At 38.0% G+C, this 15,118-nt stretch overlaps 1 protein-coding gene across 1 annotated transcript in view; it reads right to left on the bottom strand.

Moving 5' to 3' along the window:
- Positions 1-4,826: 4,826 nt before the first annotated feature.
- LOC131239822 (28 kDa ribonucleoprotein, chloroplastic-like) overlaps positions 4,827-15,118 on the bottom strand; it is a 29,348-nt gene continuing 19,056 nt past the window's right edge. The window contains exons 3-4 of the mRNA XM_058237698.1: positions 5,909-6,190; positions 4,827-5,189 (exon numbers count right to left, since the gene is read on the bottom strand). Coding sequence (XP_058093681.1) covers positions 5,127-5,189; positions 5,909-6,190 — 345 coding nt within the window. The 3' untranslated portion in view covers positions 4,827-5,126. The remainder of the gene's footprint in view (positions 5,190-5,908; positions 6,191-15,118) is intronic.

Here is a 15,118-nt window from a genome sequence, read left to right as displayed (position 1 = left end):
ATTATACTTTATGGATGACATTTTAGTCATTAGGGTGCTAGCTAATGCCTTCTTAGAATTCACATACTATTCTTTAATCATGTGGCACGATTTAACGGCCAAATACTCTTCAAACTAAAAGAGAGAGCTTTAGTCTATTCAAGCACCTTATGCATGGATTATATGGAAGATCACATGCTATGTTGCTTAGTAGACTAGACCCTTTTATGAAAAAAAAAAAAAAAAAACATTTATATCTGTCTCCCATCTAATATAGTATTTATCATATGGAGATCATGGATGGGTAGTTATCTCCTACACCTTAACCATAATGAATTAACCAATTAGGATCTTAGAAGAAATTGTTACATTATTTCAAAAGACCCATTAATTTTGAAAACTAACTTAAGTATAAGCTATAATTATATGTAATGGGTTGATGTGGCAATAACTATATATAGTGTAATGGCATGGAAATATCTATATGTACTGGAATGGCATGGCAATTAAATATGGGCCACATCAATCACTCTCTTAAATGAAAGATATGTCCAACAATCCATAACTTATGGTAATATGATAAGTAGTCTTATGTATACCTAGCTTTATACCAGGACATATCTATGTTGTATTATATGACTTGTTAGCTAATATCAAAATAATCCAGGATAAGCGCATTACCAAGATAACAAGGATTCATTGATGTGACATTTTTTAAAATTTTAACCCTTGAGGCTAATTATTTAAGGAGGATGGAATGGCATGACCCTTCACAAGACCTTAATTATTTTTCATTATCCATGTTAATTAATTTTATTGTTTAAACAAATATCTTGTCAGTTGTCCAAGATATACTTGAATGGGTAATTTGGAAGTTAATAGTTGAGTCAACATTTTAGGCACCTGTTGATGCCCAAATCTGGTCATCCTCGTTAGAACGTCATGTACCTGCAAAATCAAACAGTAATGGGGGGCCCTTGTTGTAGCCAAGAACCCTCCAATGCCTAAATTAAAATAAGCATTTAGGGTCTAGTAGTATTAAGGTTTTTGTGCGTACCTTCTACCGTGGGTAGACTTCTTATTTACAGTCTCTTAATGCTCTTTACGTACATGGTAATAAGTCTGTTATTTAGTCACGTATCATACAAGGAATCTTTCTTGGGATATAAGACAATATCCTTGGCGTGATTCTTGGTAAAGACCTTGGAGAGGTAATTCTCCTGTACACGGAGGAGTCTCCCGGTGGTCGGCATCTGAGGAGGTCGTGGTCAACTGATGTCGACCCCTAAGTGGGGTTGGTTGAGATCCCGTAAATCGAGCTTAACTATTGATCGTGGTCAGAGCGTATCTCCAAGGTCGGGTCATATTTATAGACGTTCATTGGTCGCGATAGTGGAATGTTAGATAGGCGACTGAGGCCATCGCTCATGATCAGTACTCAGGTCAATTACGAAGGTCGAGATCTTGTCTGACCCCTCATTCGAGCTGTTTGCCTTGTTGTCTTTATTAGATCCTCGTTACTTGGTCAGTCCAATTTTACCCATAACAACATCTACTGTAGTTGGCTGAGAACATTGGACACTAAGCCCAAATATAGTCCATAGTGGTAATTTTATTGAGTTCTCATGGAATGAATTAATAAGTTTAAGGTGGAAGGACATTCACAGAAGTACGCAACTCTTCTTCTTTTTCTTCTCTATTTTATGCATTTTCTTATTTAAATATTGCGAGATCATATCAAAATAGAATCAGTGAACCATAGTGATTACTCATCCTTCTAACATGCTACACTCGCATTTAATTTAATAGATGGATGATGGATAATGCTTTGTTTATTTAATTTCATTTTAAGATTAACACATTAGTTTTTAAACAGAGTTCAAAATTTCAGACAGCTGTTTACCAAATTGGGTTAAAATTTTGTACAAATTACAGCATTATTTTAACTCTTTTCTTTTTCAAATCTTAACAAAAGAAATTGGTTGCATCCAAATAGCCACTATAAATATGAGGTTCCTCTTTTAAGGAGTTTTGAGTGAGTCCAAATGAGAAGAGTTCAACAATATAGACGCTTACAAACATTCTAGATATGATACATCAATGGCTTGGATGATGCCACTCAGCATTTATTGAAAGGTCAAAATTCTCGGGAGGTTCGTCTATGGTTTTCCATATAACAGAACTACCAAAACTTATTACAGAACTTAAGAATTTTTCATAAATTCTCCGTAAACTCCGCACGGGTTAGCCTACCATAGGTCCATTTTATGAACAAGCGTCTCTGTGGACATAGAGTGTACTATCCATGAAAAGTCTAGGATACAACATTTGAAAAGAACTGATGCTCTAGCTGTGTGAAATGGCCAATTATAATTAGAATCTCCAAATACGCAGATTTAAACAGGATAACGGGTTTCTATGCTCATAAACATGATCTATGCCCCACATCGAGCATCGTGAAATTGGGATTTGAATCTAGGGCTACAATGGCTGGGCCCAACCCAAGCAAAACCAAAATTTTGAATAGGCGCATTCCAACCATCCCGAATGGTTCAAAATCTGGGCCAATGTTGAACTTAGGCGCAGCCCGTTGACATCCTTGGATTTTATTCCACAGCCTCTGCAGAAGAGTAATGAAAACATAAATCATTTCAACTTTCCATTTCCAATTTCCACCATCTCATATCAATGACCATTTGGGGATCAAAACAGGCATGTGTGGGCCAAATCATTTGCTGCTACCGTAAAGGCCTTAGTGATGCCCAATTATTTTATTTTTTTATTCAGAAAAAAAAAAAAAAAAAAAAAAGGATCCGTGATGGGCCTGGAAAAGCTGCAACGGCCATTAGGACCCGTAATGGACTCATACAAGACTCCTAACGGACCACTAAGGGCCTGTAGCGGGCTAATATGAGCCAAAACTTTTTTCTTTTTTTTTCCTTTAGAAAAATTTCAACCGTTTCATGGTCATAACAGCCATTACAGCCCGTATCATAATGGCCATCAGGTATGGCCATTTTGGCAACCATTACCAATATGAAGAACTCAGGAAATTTCAACACTTTTACAGCCACTATTAACTTCATAGAAAATATAAACTTGCTCAGAGCACGAGTACTCATGAAATTTCAACACTTTTACAGCCACTAATCATTTCATAGAAAAAAAAAAAAAAAAACATGCAAGGCATGAATTCAGTATTTGAACTGCACAAGTAGTGGAGGATAACTGGGAAATCCTATATTCAACCTCAAAACTCAATTCTCTACGGGCCTCCATAGCTGCTGAAAAACTAGACCACGAGCCCATGGATAACATGTTCTAAATGCTTCATATTTGAAATATTCTGAATTGTTTCTCAACCTGCATGGGTAGCGAGGTCCATGTCATACACATCTTTCATACATGTAAAGCTGTGGGTTTATAGATCTAGACCATCCGTGAAATTGGACCATAAAATAGAATGGCAACAACACAATTCGAACAAGTCGTTTCAGTGGACCATTGAGCATTTCCATATAGCCTGACATTTTGACAGGGCACTGAGAGGATGGATTAGATTTTCTTCAACAAAAAGGACAGTTATGATCATCCAAAAGTGACTACCACGTCCTCCCAAATTAAAACGGAAACTCTAATTAATGTTGAAATTCCAACACTTCAAAAGAGAAATCAATGCTCAACATGAGAATCTTGTGACTGAATCTAAAAGATGGAAAAAATCATTACATTTTCACGCCAATCATCTCTTAACCTGTGAAACTCAGCGCTACTGAGGATGAAATAAGGCTGAAAATTGCGGACCTAGACCCCCACACGGGCCTTGAAGGAAACAAAAATCTTCTGGCATGTGATCGGTAGACCAACCTGATTTGTGGTCCATTAATCCATAAACGTTTATTAAGCCCCCATTAAAAGCAGAGAATATGTGACTGACTGGCACCTGTTAGAGGATTCAGCCCGACCTTTATGCACATGAATCCAGACCGTCCAATTTGATAGAGGTCATTGTGGAGTGAACCAAGACACCGATCAAACCATTTTAACCATCCGATTTTTGGCTGTCAATGGATACAAAACTGTATGATTGATGATGACAGCAGAAATAACTATTGGTTTAGATTCACGATTATCTGACAAACGCCTTCATCTTTTCATAATAGAGAATAGGCCAAGTTAACATATGCACTGACTTAGAAATAGCCCGATAGCCAAAGAATTTCTAATTTGTTAATCTGACTAACAACAACATCATCTTCATAATAATTTAAGCTTCATCCCAATTAACTGGAATTGACTACATGAATCCAGTTCCACCATTCCACTTTAGCAAGAACCATAACTTAAGTTAGACCATAGTTCATCACACCTTTCCTACTCCCTCCCAAGTCCCTTCGGGCCTTCTCATTGCCCTTTTAGAGCCTTCAACTTGTACCAACTCGCTCCTAGCCGGTGCATTCTTGGTCTCCATCGCATATGACCAAACCATCTAAGTCTACTTCCCCTCATCTTATTACCTATTAGTGCTACTCGTAAGTTCCCTCAAATACTTTCATTTCTAATTCTATCCTTGTTTTGCCACTCATCCATCTCAACATCCTTGTTTTAATAAGATAACTCATTTTCATCATATAATAAGATAACCAAGAAAATTTAAATCTACCAACTAAAATAATAACAAATGAAAAGATAGAACAGCATGCACACCTTCCATCTCTTTAAAATAAAGAAGCCGGTATGGTTCCCAAAGCCAGAACAGCTGGTTTCGGTGGTTACCATAGTTTTTCTAGTGAAACCAGATTTCTAAGATAGTACCCTAAATCTCTTAGGGATGAAGATTCATGTAGTTTGAGGAAAGAAAGAAGCCATGGCCATTTTCATTAAAGAGAGGAAAAAAACACCAAGGGTTCATGAGAAGAAATTGATGTGTAGAGCAGCCAGTAATAACATGTCACATTACAAGCTATCAAATCAAAGGCACCGACTGACAATCCTACTTATCGAGAAGCTTCCAACTAATAAATTGAAAAAAAACAAAAACAAAAACCTACCACAAGCTACAAAATCAAGTTAATAATAACAACCTACCCCAAAAGGAAAAGTAATGCTTGCAACATGTAACCAAAAAGCTTGGAGGTTCATCAAAATCAAAAGGCACGCCTCGATCTTTCCTCAGCCATGTTCACTCTAATTGCCCTTCCATCCAAACTCTGTAGCAACAACAGAACACTCAGTTGACAAGTATCCCACAAAACAAAATGAGGGTTTTTACCACATCACGTGGACCTTAGTAGCTGATTACTGAATCTTTTCAACCCAATGACTAGTCAAGGTTTTAAAGCAACCACAAGGCTGCTGCTGTCTGTGGTTGATTAATGTACCTTCTCAACCCAACAGGCATTCAAAGTTAGTTTTCTTAATCAGCAGCTTACCCACGGAGTGTCGGCTCCTTTGACTGACTCTCTTAAATAAACAAAACAAAAAAAAAAAAAAAGGAACAGAGTAAACTGCAGCTAACTTAAGTTGGCTGTGCCCAAGACAAGGTACATTTTGCTACCATGTTTCAGTGTTCCAGCATACTGACTTCTTTGGATGGATAGGGCATTGCCCCAAAGATACTAGCCCTTTGATCTGTGGCCTATATAAACTCAATATATAACAATTCATTATTTTTCTCTCCAAAATATATCTGTGGGCCACTGCTCAAACAGCTAGGATCTTCTAATGTAGAAGATTTTCAGGGAATTTCTCATCCACAGCGGGGTCAACCAGTAAAACGATCTTGGAATGACGGAAACATGGATTTCACAAGTATAGAATCTTGGGCAGCAGCAACCTGTACACTCACTGCAGCTCAGAACCTAATAGTTCCTGCTATTGACAAAAGAGGAATAAAACAGGTATATTGTGAGGCAGGTAAAGGAGGCACCTGTCCATCAAGTGCAGCAACCGCATCATCTAACTCGTCCCGTGTGGACATTGTCACAAAGCCAAACCCACGTGAGCGTCCTGTCTCCCTGTCATAGACTACTCTCGCTTCCATTACCTTACCATGTTCACTGAACAACTGTTCTAAGCGGGCATTGTCCACTTGCCAGGGAAGATTTCCAACATAGATTCTGAAAGCGGGCTCAAATTCTCGAGGTGCTCGTTCCACCCGAGACCCTCTTGGTGCTGCCTTGTTTACAGTTAAAAGTCTGCCATTAATGTCCTGTTTCAAAATTCAAAGAGGGTACTGAGTCACTTAAGAGACAGGAGAAACATTGTATGAATCTCAAAATATTCCACATCCTCACTTTCGAGGAAATGATCACAGAAAACTATTGGATAGGACAATGCTAACCATAACCACATTAATGCAGTATGAAAACTAGAAGCAAGTAGATAACAAGGAACGGGACAAAATGTGAATTGTTGCAAACATAAATTAATTAATTAATTAATTTAAAAAAGAAAAAAAGAAAAAAAGAAGGGACTGACGATATAACAAAGCAATGGTTTCTAGAATTAGAAGGCTGAATTCCTTTAGGGCTTGTTTGTTTCGCCAATTACCACGGTCATATAACGTGACAATTCCATCATTACAATTTTACCATTGACAAACCAAACACAGGAATCATTGGTCAAATGTAGAGATGTATTCAAGAGGCAAGTAAAGGAATTTGTAATCATTGCACTTTTTTATGGCATTAGGGTGAAAATCTCAAATCCAAACGGTGACATCAGTGTATTTTGGTGATGATTTGACATGAAAGTAACGTTAAAATGCCATCATTGCAATTTTACAACCAATAAACTAAACATGGGAATTGGCAGTCAAATACAGATGTTGTAAGGAGACACATGAAGTAATCAATTTTTACAACCGATAAACTAAACATGGGAATCAACGGTCAAATGCAGATGTTGTTAGAAGACACATGAAGTAATTTGTAATCATTGAACATTTCCTTTATATTACCATGGTAATTGGTGAAACAAACAGGCCCTTGATGTCCTCGGATCCACAACACAACTATGTCTTCCATTTGTTCTCCTAAATCACGTCACTTAATTGCATACATAAATCTATTGGATCTTCTGCTGAAGGTACTCTTTATACATGGTCTAACAATCAGCAAAATTTTGGTAGAGCAAGCTTGAATCTTTCTCCAAAACTCCAATTTTACATTTACTCCATCTCTAGTCTCATTAAACAACAACACAACTGCCACAAAAAATAAATACCAAGGGACCTCATCATGAGCACTAGCAGTTAATTCATCTATGACATGTACAAAAATATGATAGTGACAACCCTAATGAAGACTATTGCTACTGGGAATTCATCGGACATGATGTTCTCGCTCTTACAATGACTTCCTCGTAAATGTCTTTTATGATGTGACATATCATCTCAGTATCCCATTCTTTCTCACCCACTACATAACATCCATAGGTATTCTAGTGTATGCTTTGTCCAGGTCTATAACATCCCTATGTAGACTTTTCAATCAATTTTCCAAGGGCCAGTTTGATTTTCTAAGTCCTCAGTAAATACCTTGTAAATAACCAATTATTATAATTTCACCCTGTTTGAAAATAGGCAGGTATTTCTCCTTCGAAAACCAGTCCAAAAGGACTGGCTTAAATTTGTGGGCCCCACCATGATGTGTATGAAATATTTGCGCCGTTCATCCATTTTAACAGAACATCTTGAGGCATGAGCCAAAAAATGAGGCAGATCCAACACTCAGGCGGCTCACACCAAAGAAAACAGTGGCCCCAAGAAGTTTTTAACAGTAGGTGTTTGATACCCTTTTTCCTATGGTGTGGTTCACTTGAGCTTTGGATCTGCCTCATTTTTTGGCTCATACCCTAAATTCAGCTGGCATAATGAATGGACTGTGTTCAAGCCACATATATCACGGTGGTCCTCACATATATTTGGCTGTATCCTCGATTTTAGCATTCAAAAAAGAGAAGTCAAATCAACCCTTTGGGAACGATGCCATCATTACCGAAGGAAATAATTATTACCCATTTGCAATGAATTTACGGAAGATTTGGAAAATCAAACAGGCCCTAAGTAGAAAATTAGCTTTAATTATTGATCTCCCCAACATGAAGCCGAATTGATTTCCTCATAGAAAACTGATTACCTATAACCAATCATATGGTACACCCCTTTATTAATGCCTTTTGAACTTTTGTTTTGAATTTTCTTCTGAAAAATATTAGATATTTCCAAGCACAATATACTTGTAAAGATGGATCATAGTTTAACTGATGACCATCTCTAGGTGATCAGTTCACTTTCTGATGTCCTTGTCTCTCAATCTGTGTTCCACCATCCTCTCCTACTCTATAGTGTTGACATGGACGTTGGTTCCCAGGTAGTTTGTGCAACTTCATGCATATCCCTTGCTCTTGTAAATAGGTATTACAATGCTTCACCCCCACACATCCAGCATTTTCCTTTCCTGCGAAATTTGATCAAAAAAAATAGTTAACCAAACTAGTCCTATTTTGCCTAGTATCGTACACACTTTAATAGGTATATCGCCAATCCTTTTAGCATCCGTGTTAAAGACATGTTTACTTCTCCGGACATCTGACAGTCCAAGATCTCTTCGAAATCTATCCCGTGCACATCTTCATTCACAACTATTGAAAGAAGCCTCTTGATCTCCCTAATCTCTACCTTCTTTCAGACTTTCACCGAGAATCATTGATCCTCACCCTAGATGTATCTAATGAGATTTATTTCTACTTTCCTCTCCCTCAACTTGGCTACTTTATAGATATATTTCTCTCACTCTATAGTGCTCAATCTGTCTTACAACTCACCATATGCATTATATTCAACTTCTTTCTTTGCTTCTTTTCAATATTTTTTATATATTCAAGGTTTTCAAATTGCTACTTCTTTGCCACTCTTTATAACTGGAATTCTTTTTGCTAATTGCATCTTGTACCACATCGCGCTCTCCCACCACCAAATTTCTTTGCATGTGACTTTCCTATCTTTAGATTCGACAAGAACTTTCACCACTCTTTTTATCTAGCCAACCATCCCTGGCCAGTTATTTTGCTGTTATGGAACAAACAAGTGGGCTGGTCCCCAGCCAGCATGGAAACTTCCAGATTGTGTACAAGGCCCACCACGGTGTACTAGGGGTGTCAATGGGCGCGGCTCAGGCCTGAAAATCAGAATTTCAAATAGGCCCACCCCATTGACAGCCCTAGGTGTATAGATGCTGTCCAACCGTTCATCACATGCATGCCACCAAGATTAAGGGACACCCAAAAAATCACGTTGAATGAAAATTTAGGTGGGATACCCCACTCAAATCTGAGAGGTTTTTGGTATGATGCTACATTGTTTTCTTTGGCAGTGAGTCTGCACCCATATGGAACCATCAGATCTTGAGATGCATTTGGATGGCTGCGAGATTTGGATGGCTGCGAGAATCTTCTTATGCATTCCTCGAGGGCGTCAATGGACATCTCATTCTAGATCAAAAAGATGCCCCCAGCATGACCCACCGTCGAAATAAAACTCCTGCAGCTGGTACTTCTACCCCAGAAATCAGCAATTCAACAATCTGGAATTTTCGTCGCTTAGTTTCCTGAATACAATGTTGATTTCCTTGTGCTAAAAACATTCTCGATCGGAAAAATGCCTCCATGGCCCACATCCCCCCATTATTCCACAAGAAAATCCTCATTGTGCCACAACTTCTGTCTATCTAATCATTAAAATGTCAGTGTAATACTTGAAAGTTCAAACAATATGAACCAAAAGTTTCAACTGAATAAACTAACCACTATCAACTTGATGGCCAACTTGGAAATCACCTGAGTCAACTCAGTCAAGAGTCTGGGCATGCTATAGTTATGGAGTCTAAACTTGGATTTCATAAACAAATGCCCAAGTCGGATAATCTTATATGCTCAGCCAGTTGTATTAATGACGGTTTTTCATCCATGTGGCCAAGTTGAACTCAGAAGTGCACAGAATGATATTCAAGTCAAATGCTGGTTCTCAATCATTAGAAACCGTGATCAGCAACTGCTCTAAAGATAGCAAGTAGGACATCATTAGCTATCCACATGGTTCGTGTAAACCCAGCTTATCATGTGTTCACAGAATCTAACACTAACAGGTGTATGGAATCTTTGGGCCAACACTGCAAGATTCTAACCATTTTGGACACCTGTAACACTAAGAAACCTCTCACCATATACCACTTAATAGAATTCCTTACATAAAAAAAAATTAAAAGAATCTTTCAAAAAAAAAAAGAATAAAAGAAATAGTAAAACCTCTTCAAAACAAATGCACTATTTAAATTGCTGTTTACAAAATTATATTGAAAAAAGTAAATCATTTATGCAAAAGGAAAAATTATTAGATTTTTTTTTTTTCGTTCATGATGGTCACCAACTAGCTGATCCCTCAACCTTGGAGGGTATGAAGCCATTACATGGATCAATTAAGCAAAGAAGCGGAATGGTTAACATTTAAAATGTTTGCTAGATGTTTGTTTCTAGCAAACACCAGTACTTTCCCATTTGTTTCTCTCTTTTAACTTTAATAAATGTTTAAATGTTTGCTGGTATTGCCTTCATCATTTATTTATTTACTTCTTTATTTATTTTAAGCACTAATATTTTCATTGTTTAATTCTCTCTCTGAATTTTAATAAACGTTAAAACTTTAAATGTTTGCTGGATGTTGTTGCCTCCTTCCTTTATTTCTTTACTTTTTATTTATGAAATATTTATTTTTTAGACCAGTTCAAATACATGGCTGATTGTGACTCCTATTTTTCGAGGTTTGGCAAATCTAACACTCGGTTCCATTACAAGATACCAACATTCATATCCATGTCCATATAACATTGGTGTAAACCATATAGTCAGAGAATCCATTCAAGATTGGAAACATATCTAACAGGTCACCCATTGATGGAATACCTTTTAAAAAAAAAATTGAAACGAACACCCATTGATGGATTACCTTTTTAAAAAAAATTGAAACAAACACCCATTGATGGATTACCTTCTTTTTTTTTCAAAGGTGATGCATTTTATTAGGGCCAAATGCCAATAAGTTAGACAAAACAAAGTGAACAGAAAACAGGAGAGATACCAAAAGCAAGCAAAAGTCTATACAAGAGCCAACAGGCCCCAACCCACTCCCAGGATTGAGGAACCCACTCCTTTTAATACACGTACTGGGGCCTCCCATTATGTGTGGGAAAGCCTGCTATCCAACCTGAGGCCACTTCAAACCAGCAAACAATCATAGCTAGGCAATCAACCATAGCCTTTGAAGGTTCGCAAAATTGGAGGGTATCATCTGCAAATTGCAAATGACATAATCTATGAGGGAATTCTTCACCGAAAAGCCCTGGAAGAGACCCACTTCCTAGCCCCTCGAAAGCATTCTACTTGGGGCTTCAGAGACCATGACAAACAGAAAAGGAGAGAAAGGGTCACCTTGACTCAGTCCCCCGGAGGCCTTGAATAAACTAAAGGGGGATCCATTTAGCATCACAGAAAACCTTGTCAAGGAGACAATTGCAAATCCAAAGCCTCCATTTGGTCCCAAGACCCATATGGTCGAGCATGTAGTCGAGAAAATTCCAATTAATATTGGCATAGGCCTTTTCTAAATCTAGTTTGCAGATAATTCCTTGCTTATTCGTCCTGTGGTAAGAATCAATACATTCATGCACAAGGAGAGCACAATCTGAGATCTATCTCCCAAAGACGAGAGCATTCTGGAAAGTAGATATCACTTTAGGGAGGACAGCCCTAATCCTTGTGCTGAGCAATTTAGCAATAATCTTACACGGACTAGAAATGAGGTTGATAAGGCAGAAGTCCTTCAGGGTCTCGGTTCCTTCCAATTTCAGGACCAAGACTATGAAGGAGCCACCCATCTCCACTGGAATATACCCTTATTTGAAAAATTCTTGAACAAAGTCAACTAGGTCTTGATAGATAAGCTCCTAGAAGCATTAAAAGAATGCTAACGGGAAGCCATCAAAACCAAGGGCTTTGTCCCTATCAAGGTCAAAAACCAGAGTTTTGATTTCATCCTGCGAGAACAGGCATTTGAGGGAGTCCCTCTCCTCTAAAGAAATACTTTCAAAAGCCAACCCATCCAAATTAGGCCTATCGAACCCATCCTCTGACAAAAGTTTCAAATAGATAACAACAACAACATCAGAGATTTTATCCTTGCTTGTAATGCGGTTTCCATTAATAACAGGGGAGGATATCAAGTTGCACATGGCTCTCGCACTGGGAATACCATGGAAGAACTTAGGGGTCGCTTGGCAATTGGCACCATGGATTTTGGGGGATTTGAGGGGATTTCAAGTCTCCTGCTTGTTTGGCACCATAAAGTACCTACGGATTTCAAATCTAGGGGATTTCAAATCCCCACAAAGAGGGTTTGAAATCCAAGGTGGAAGCTAGGATTTCATCTAAAATCCTCCCATGAGTCGCGTGTGTAACGTGTGTCACTAGGCTACTAATCTATTGGGCACGTGGCCCATTGATGATATCCCAAAACAATCAAATTATCAATCGTATCCAAGGTATCCCAAATCGGTTACGTTTCGGCCGTAACGGCCGATACGTAACGGTAACAACATCAACCGTTACGCGATTCGGCCCCAAAACGGGGCACCTCTGTTTTTTGGGTTCGTAACGGTCGTTACGGCCCATAACAGCCATTACGGTACCGTAACAAACGTTACGGTCCATAACCCTTAAAGAAAAATGAAAAAAAAAATGGTAAAAAAAGAAAAAGAAAAAAAACATACCTTTTCTCTCTCTCTCTCTCTCTCTCTCTCTCTCTCTCTCTCTCTTTTTCTTTTCGGTTTGCCTCTCCCATTTTTTTCTTTTGAAATCGAAAGCAGTTTGCCTGGTGTAGTATAGCTGTTGTAGGTACGTGTCATGTTAAGACAAGCGCTGACACTCCTCGAGCTCCGAGTTGTACGAACGATTCAAAGGAGATCAAAGTTACATGGGCTCCACAGCGATGTATTTATTATATCTACACCGTTCATCTATTTTTAAATATCATTTTAGAGCATTAGCCAAAAAATGAATCGTATCCAAAGATCGTCTAGACCACACCAAAAATAGCAGCGAGATGATGATTTTCACCGTTAAAAAATTCTTAGGCCCACCGTAACGTTTATTTTCCATCCAATCTGTTCAAAAGGTCAAAAAGACCTGAATGAAGAGGAAAAACAAATTTCATATTGATCCAAAAGTTCTGTGATCCCAAAAAGGGTTTCAATGGTAGACGTTCAATCCCCCACTGCTTTTTGGAGTGTGGTCCACTTGATAATTAGATCTATATTATTTTTCGTGTCAAGCCTTAAGACGAGCTCGTCAAATGAATGGACGGTTTAGATATAACACATACCTCATTATCAGACCCACAGGACTTGCTTGCATCAAATGAATGGGCTGGTACGCGTTACGCAGCACGTTGCACAATTTAATAAAATGTACACGTGCCACATGGGCCCCACCATGTTGTATGTATTTTATCCATGCCGTCCATCCATTTTGCCACATCATTTTAGGTTATGATTCAAAAAATTAGTAAGATCCAAATCTCAGGTGGACCACAGCATAGGAAACAGTGGTTATAGAATGCTCACCATTAAAATTTTCTTAGGGTCCACTGTAATGTTTATTTTCCATCTAACCTGTTAATAGGGTCACACTAACGTGGATGAAGGGAAAACACACATGTCAGCTTCATCTAAAACTTTTGTAGCCCCGATAAATTTTTAATGATAGTCGTTTAATTATTATTGTTTCTTATAGTGCGGTCCACCTGAGCTTTGGATCTACCTCATTTTTGGGCTCATGCCCTAAAATTATTTGGCAAAATGGATGGACGGTGTGGATATAACACATTCATCACGAGTGGGGTTCAAAAAACTTTGACACTCGTGTGCTACACTTCACAATCTGAGTCCTACCTAATTCAGGCCCTTAAAAAATTGTACACGAGACATGTATTAACTTAAAATTTACCAATTAAATTATGGACTGTAATGGCTAACTCAAAATGCCAAAGTCAAATTGTTTGAATAGTTTTAATTGTTAATTTGTGGACGCTTATTTTTTAAAATAGGGCCTTTTGATTTTTTTTTTTTCATGATTCACTATCCAATAAATGTCCACTAATTCACAAGTGGGATAATGCCAATAAATTGCATGAATTTGAGGCTAATTTGGGGCATGGATTGGTCCTCCAAGTTCGCCCCAAATTGGCAACGCGATCTACCTGAATTTAATTTCATTTTTTAAAAGAACTATTGGGAGAAATGATATCAAATTGTTAAGTATATAAATTAGATATTTAGAAAATTAAATATATGAATTTTGTAGTCAAATTTAGGTTATCTGGTCCATAAATTTATCAGACAGTCCGATACAACTTCTCACCAAAGAGTGGACCGTTACACCTCCATAAACATGTTCCAATTTATAAATGAATGCAAATTTGGAATGCTTAGAATATTCCGGATTTAATCCATATTTTTTCATATTTTTTTGGCAAAAATAAAAATTTGCGCCGTTACGGGCCGTTACGGCCCCGTATCGCCGTTACACCCCCATATCCGTATCGGCTTCGGAGGGCACCGTTATGCCAACCGATACCGATACGGGACACCTTGATCGCATCACTAAAATTACTTCAATAGGATGATCTGCGCAATCCAAACATTGTCCATGTAAATCAACAGTTAAAAACCGTTGGTTAGTCGCTCGGTTGTGATCTTATGCTTGTGGCCCATCCGAGACTTGGAATTTCTCCATTTTCGGCCTCGCTCAGTTGTGATCTTATGCTTGTGGCCCATCCGAGACTTGGAATTTCTTCATTTTCGGCCAATGTATATATTTCAATGGGCTTATTACAATCATTGTGTCAAACATTACATGCGTACACTAATTAGGGATATTAAAGTTTATTTGGTAATTAAATTCAAACCCCTGTAAATATACTATGCATAGCTACTTTTGGATTATGGGAGATTATGAATCCAGGGTGCCAAACACAACCAGAGGATTCCAAATTCAAGGCATTTCTAATCTAGGGTGCAAAGGAGGC

This window comes from Magnolia sinica, chromosome 3 (genome assembly GCF_029962835.1).
Source record: "Magnolia sinica isolate HGM2019 chromosome 3, MsV1, whole genome shotgun sequence".
NCBI lineage: Eukaryota > Viridiplantae > Streptophyta > Magnoliopsida > Magnoliales > Magnoliaceae > Magnolia > Magnolia sinica.
Note: the sequence above shows the minus strand (reverse complement) of the source record. Positions and strands in the feature narration are given on the sequence as shown.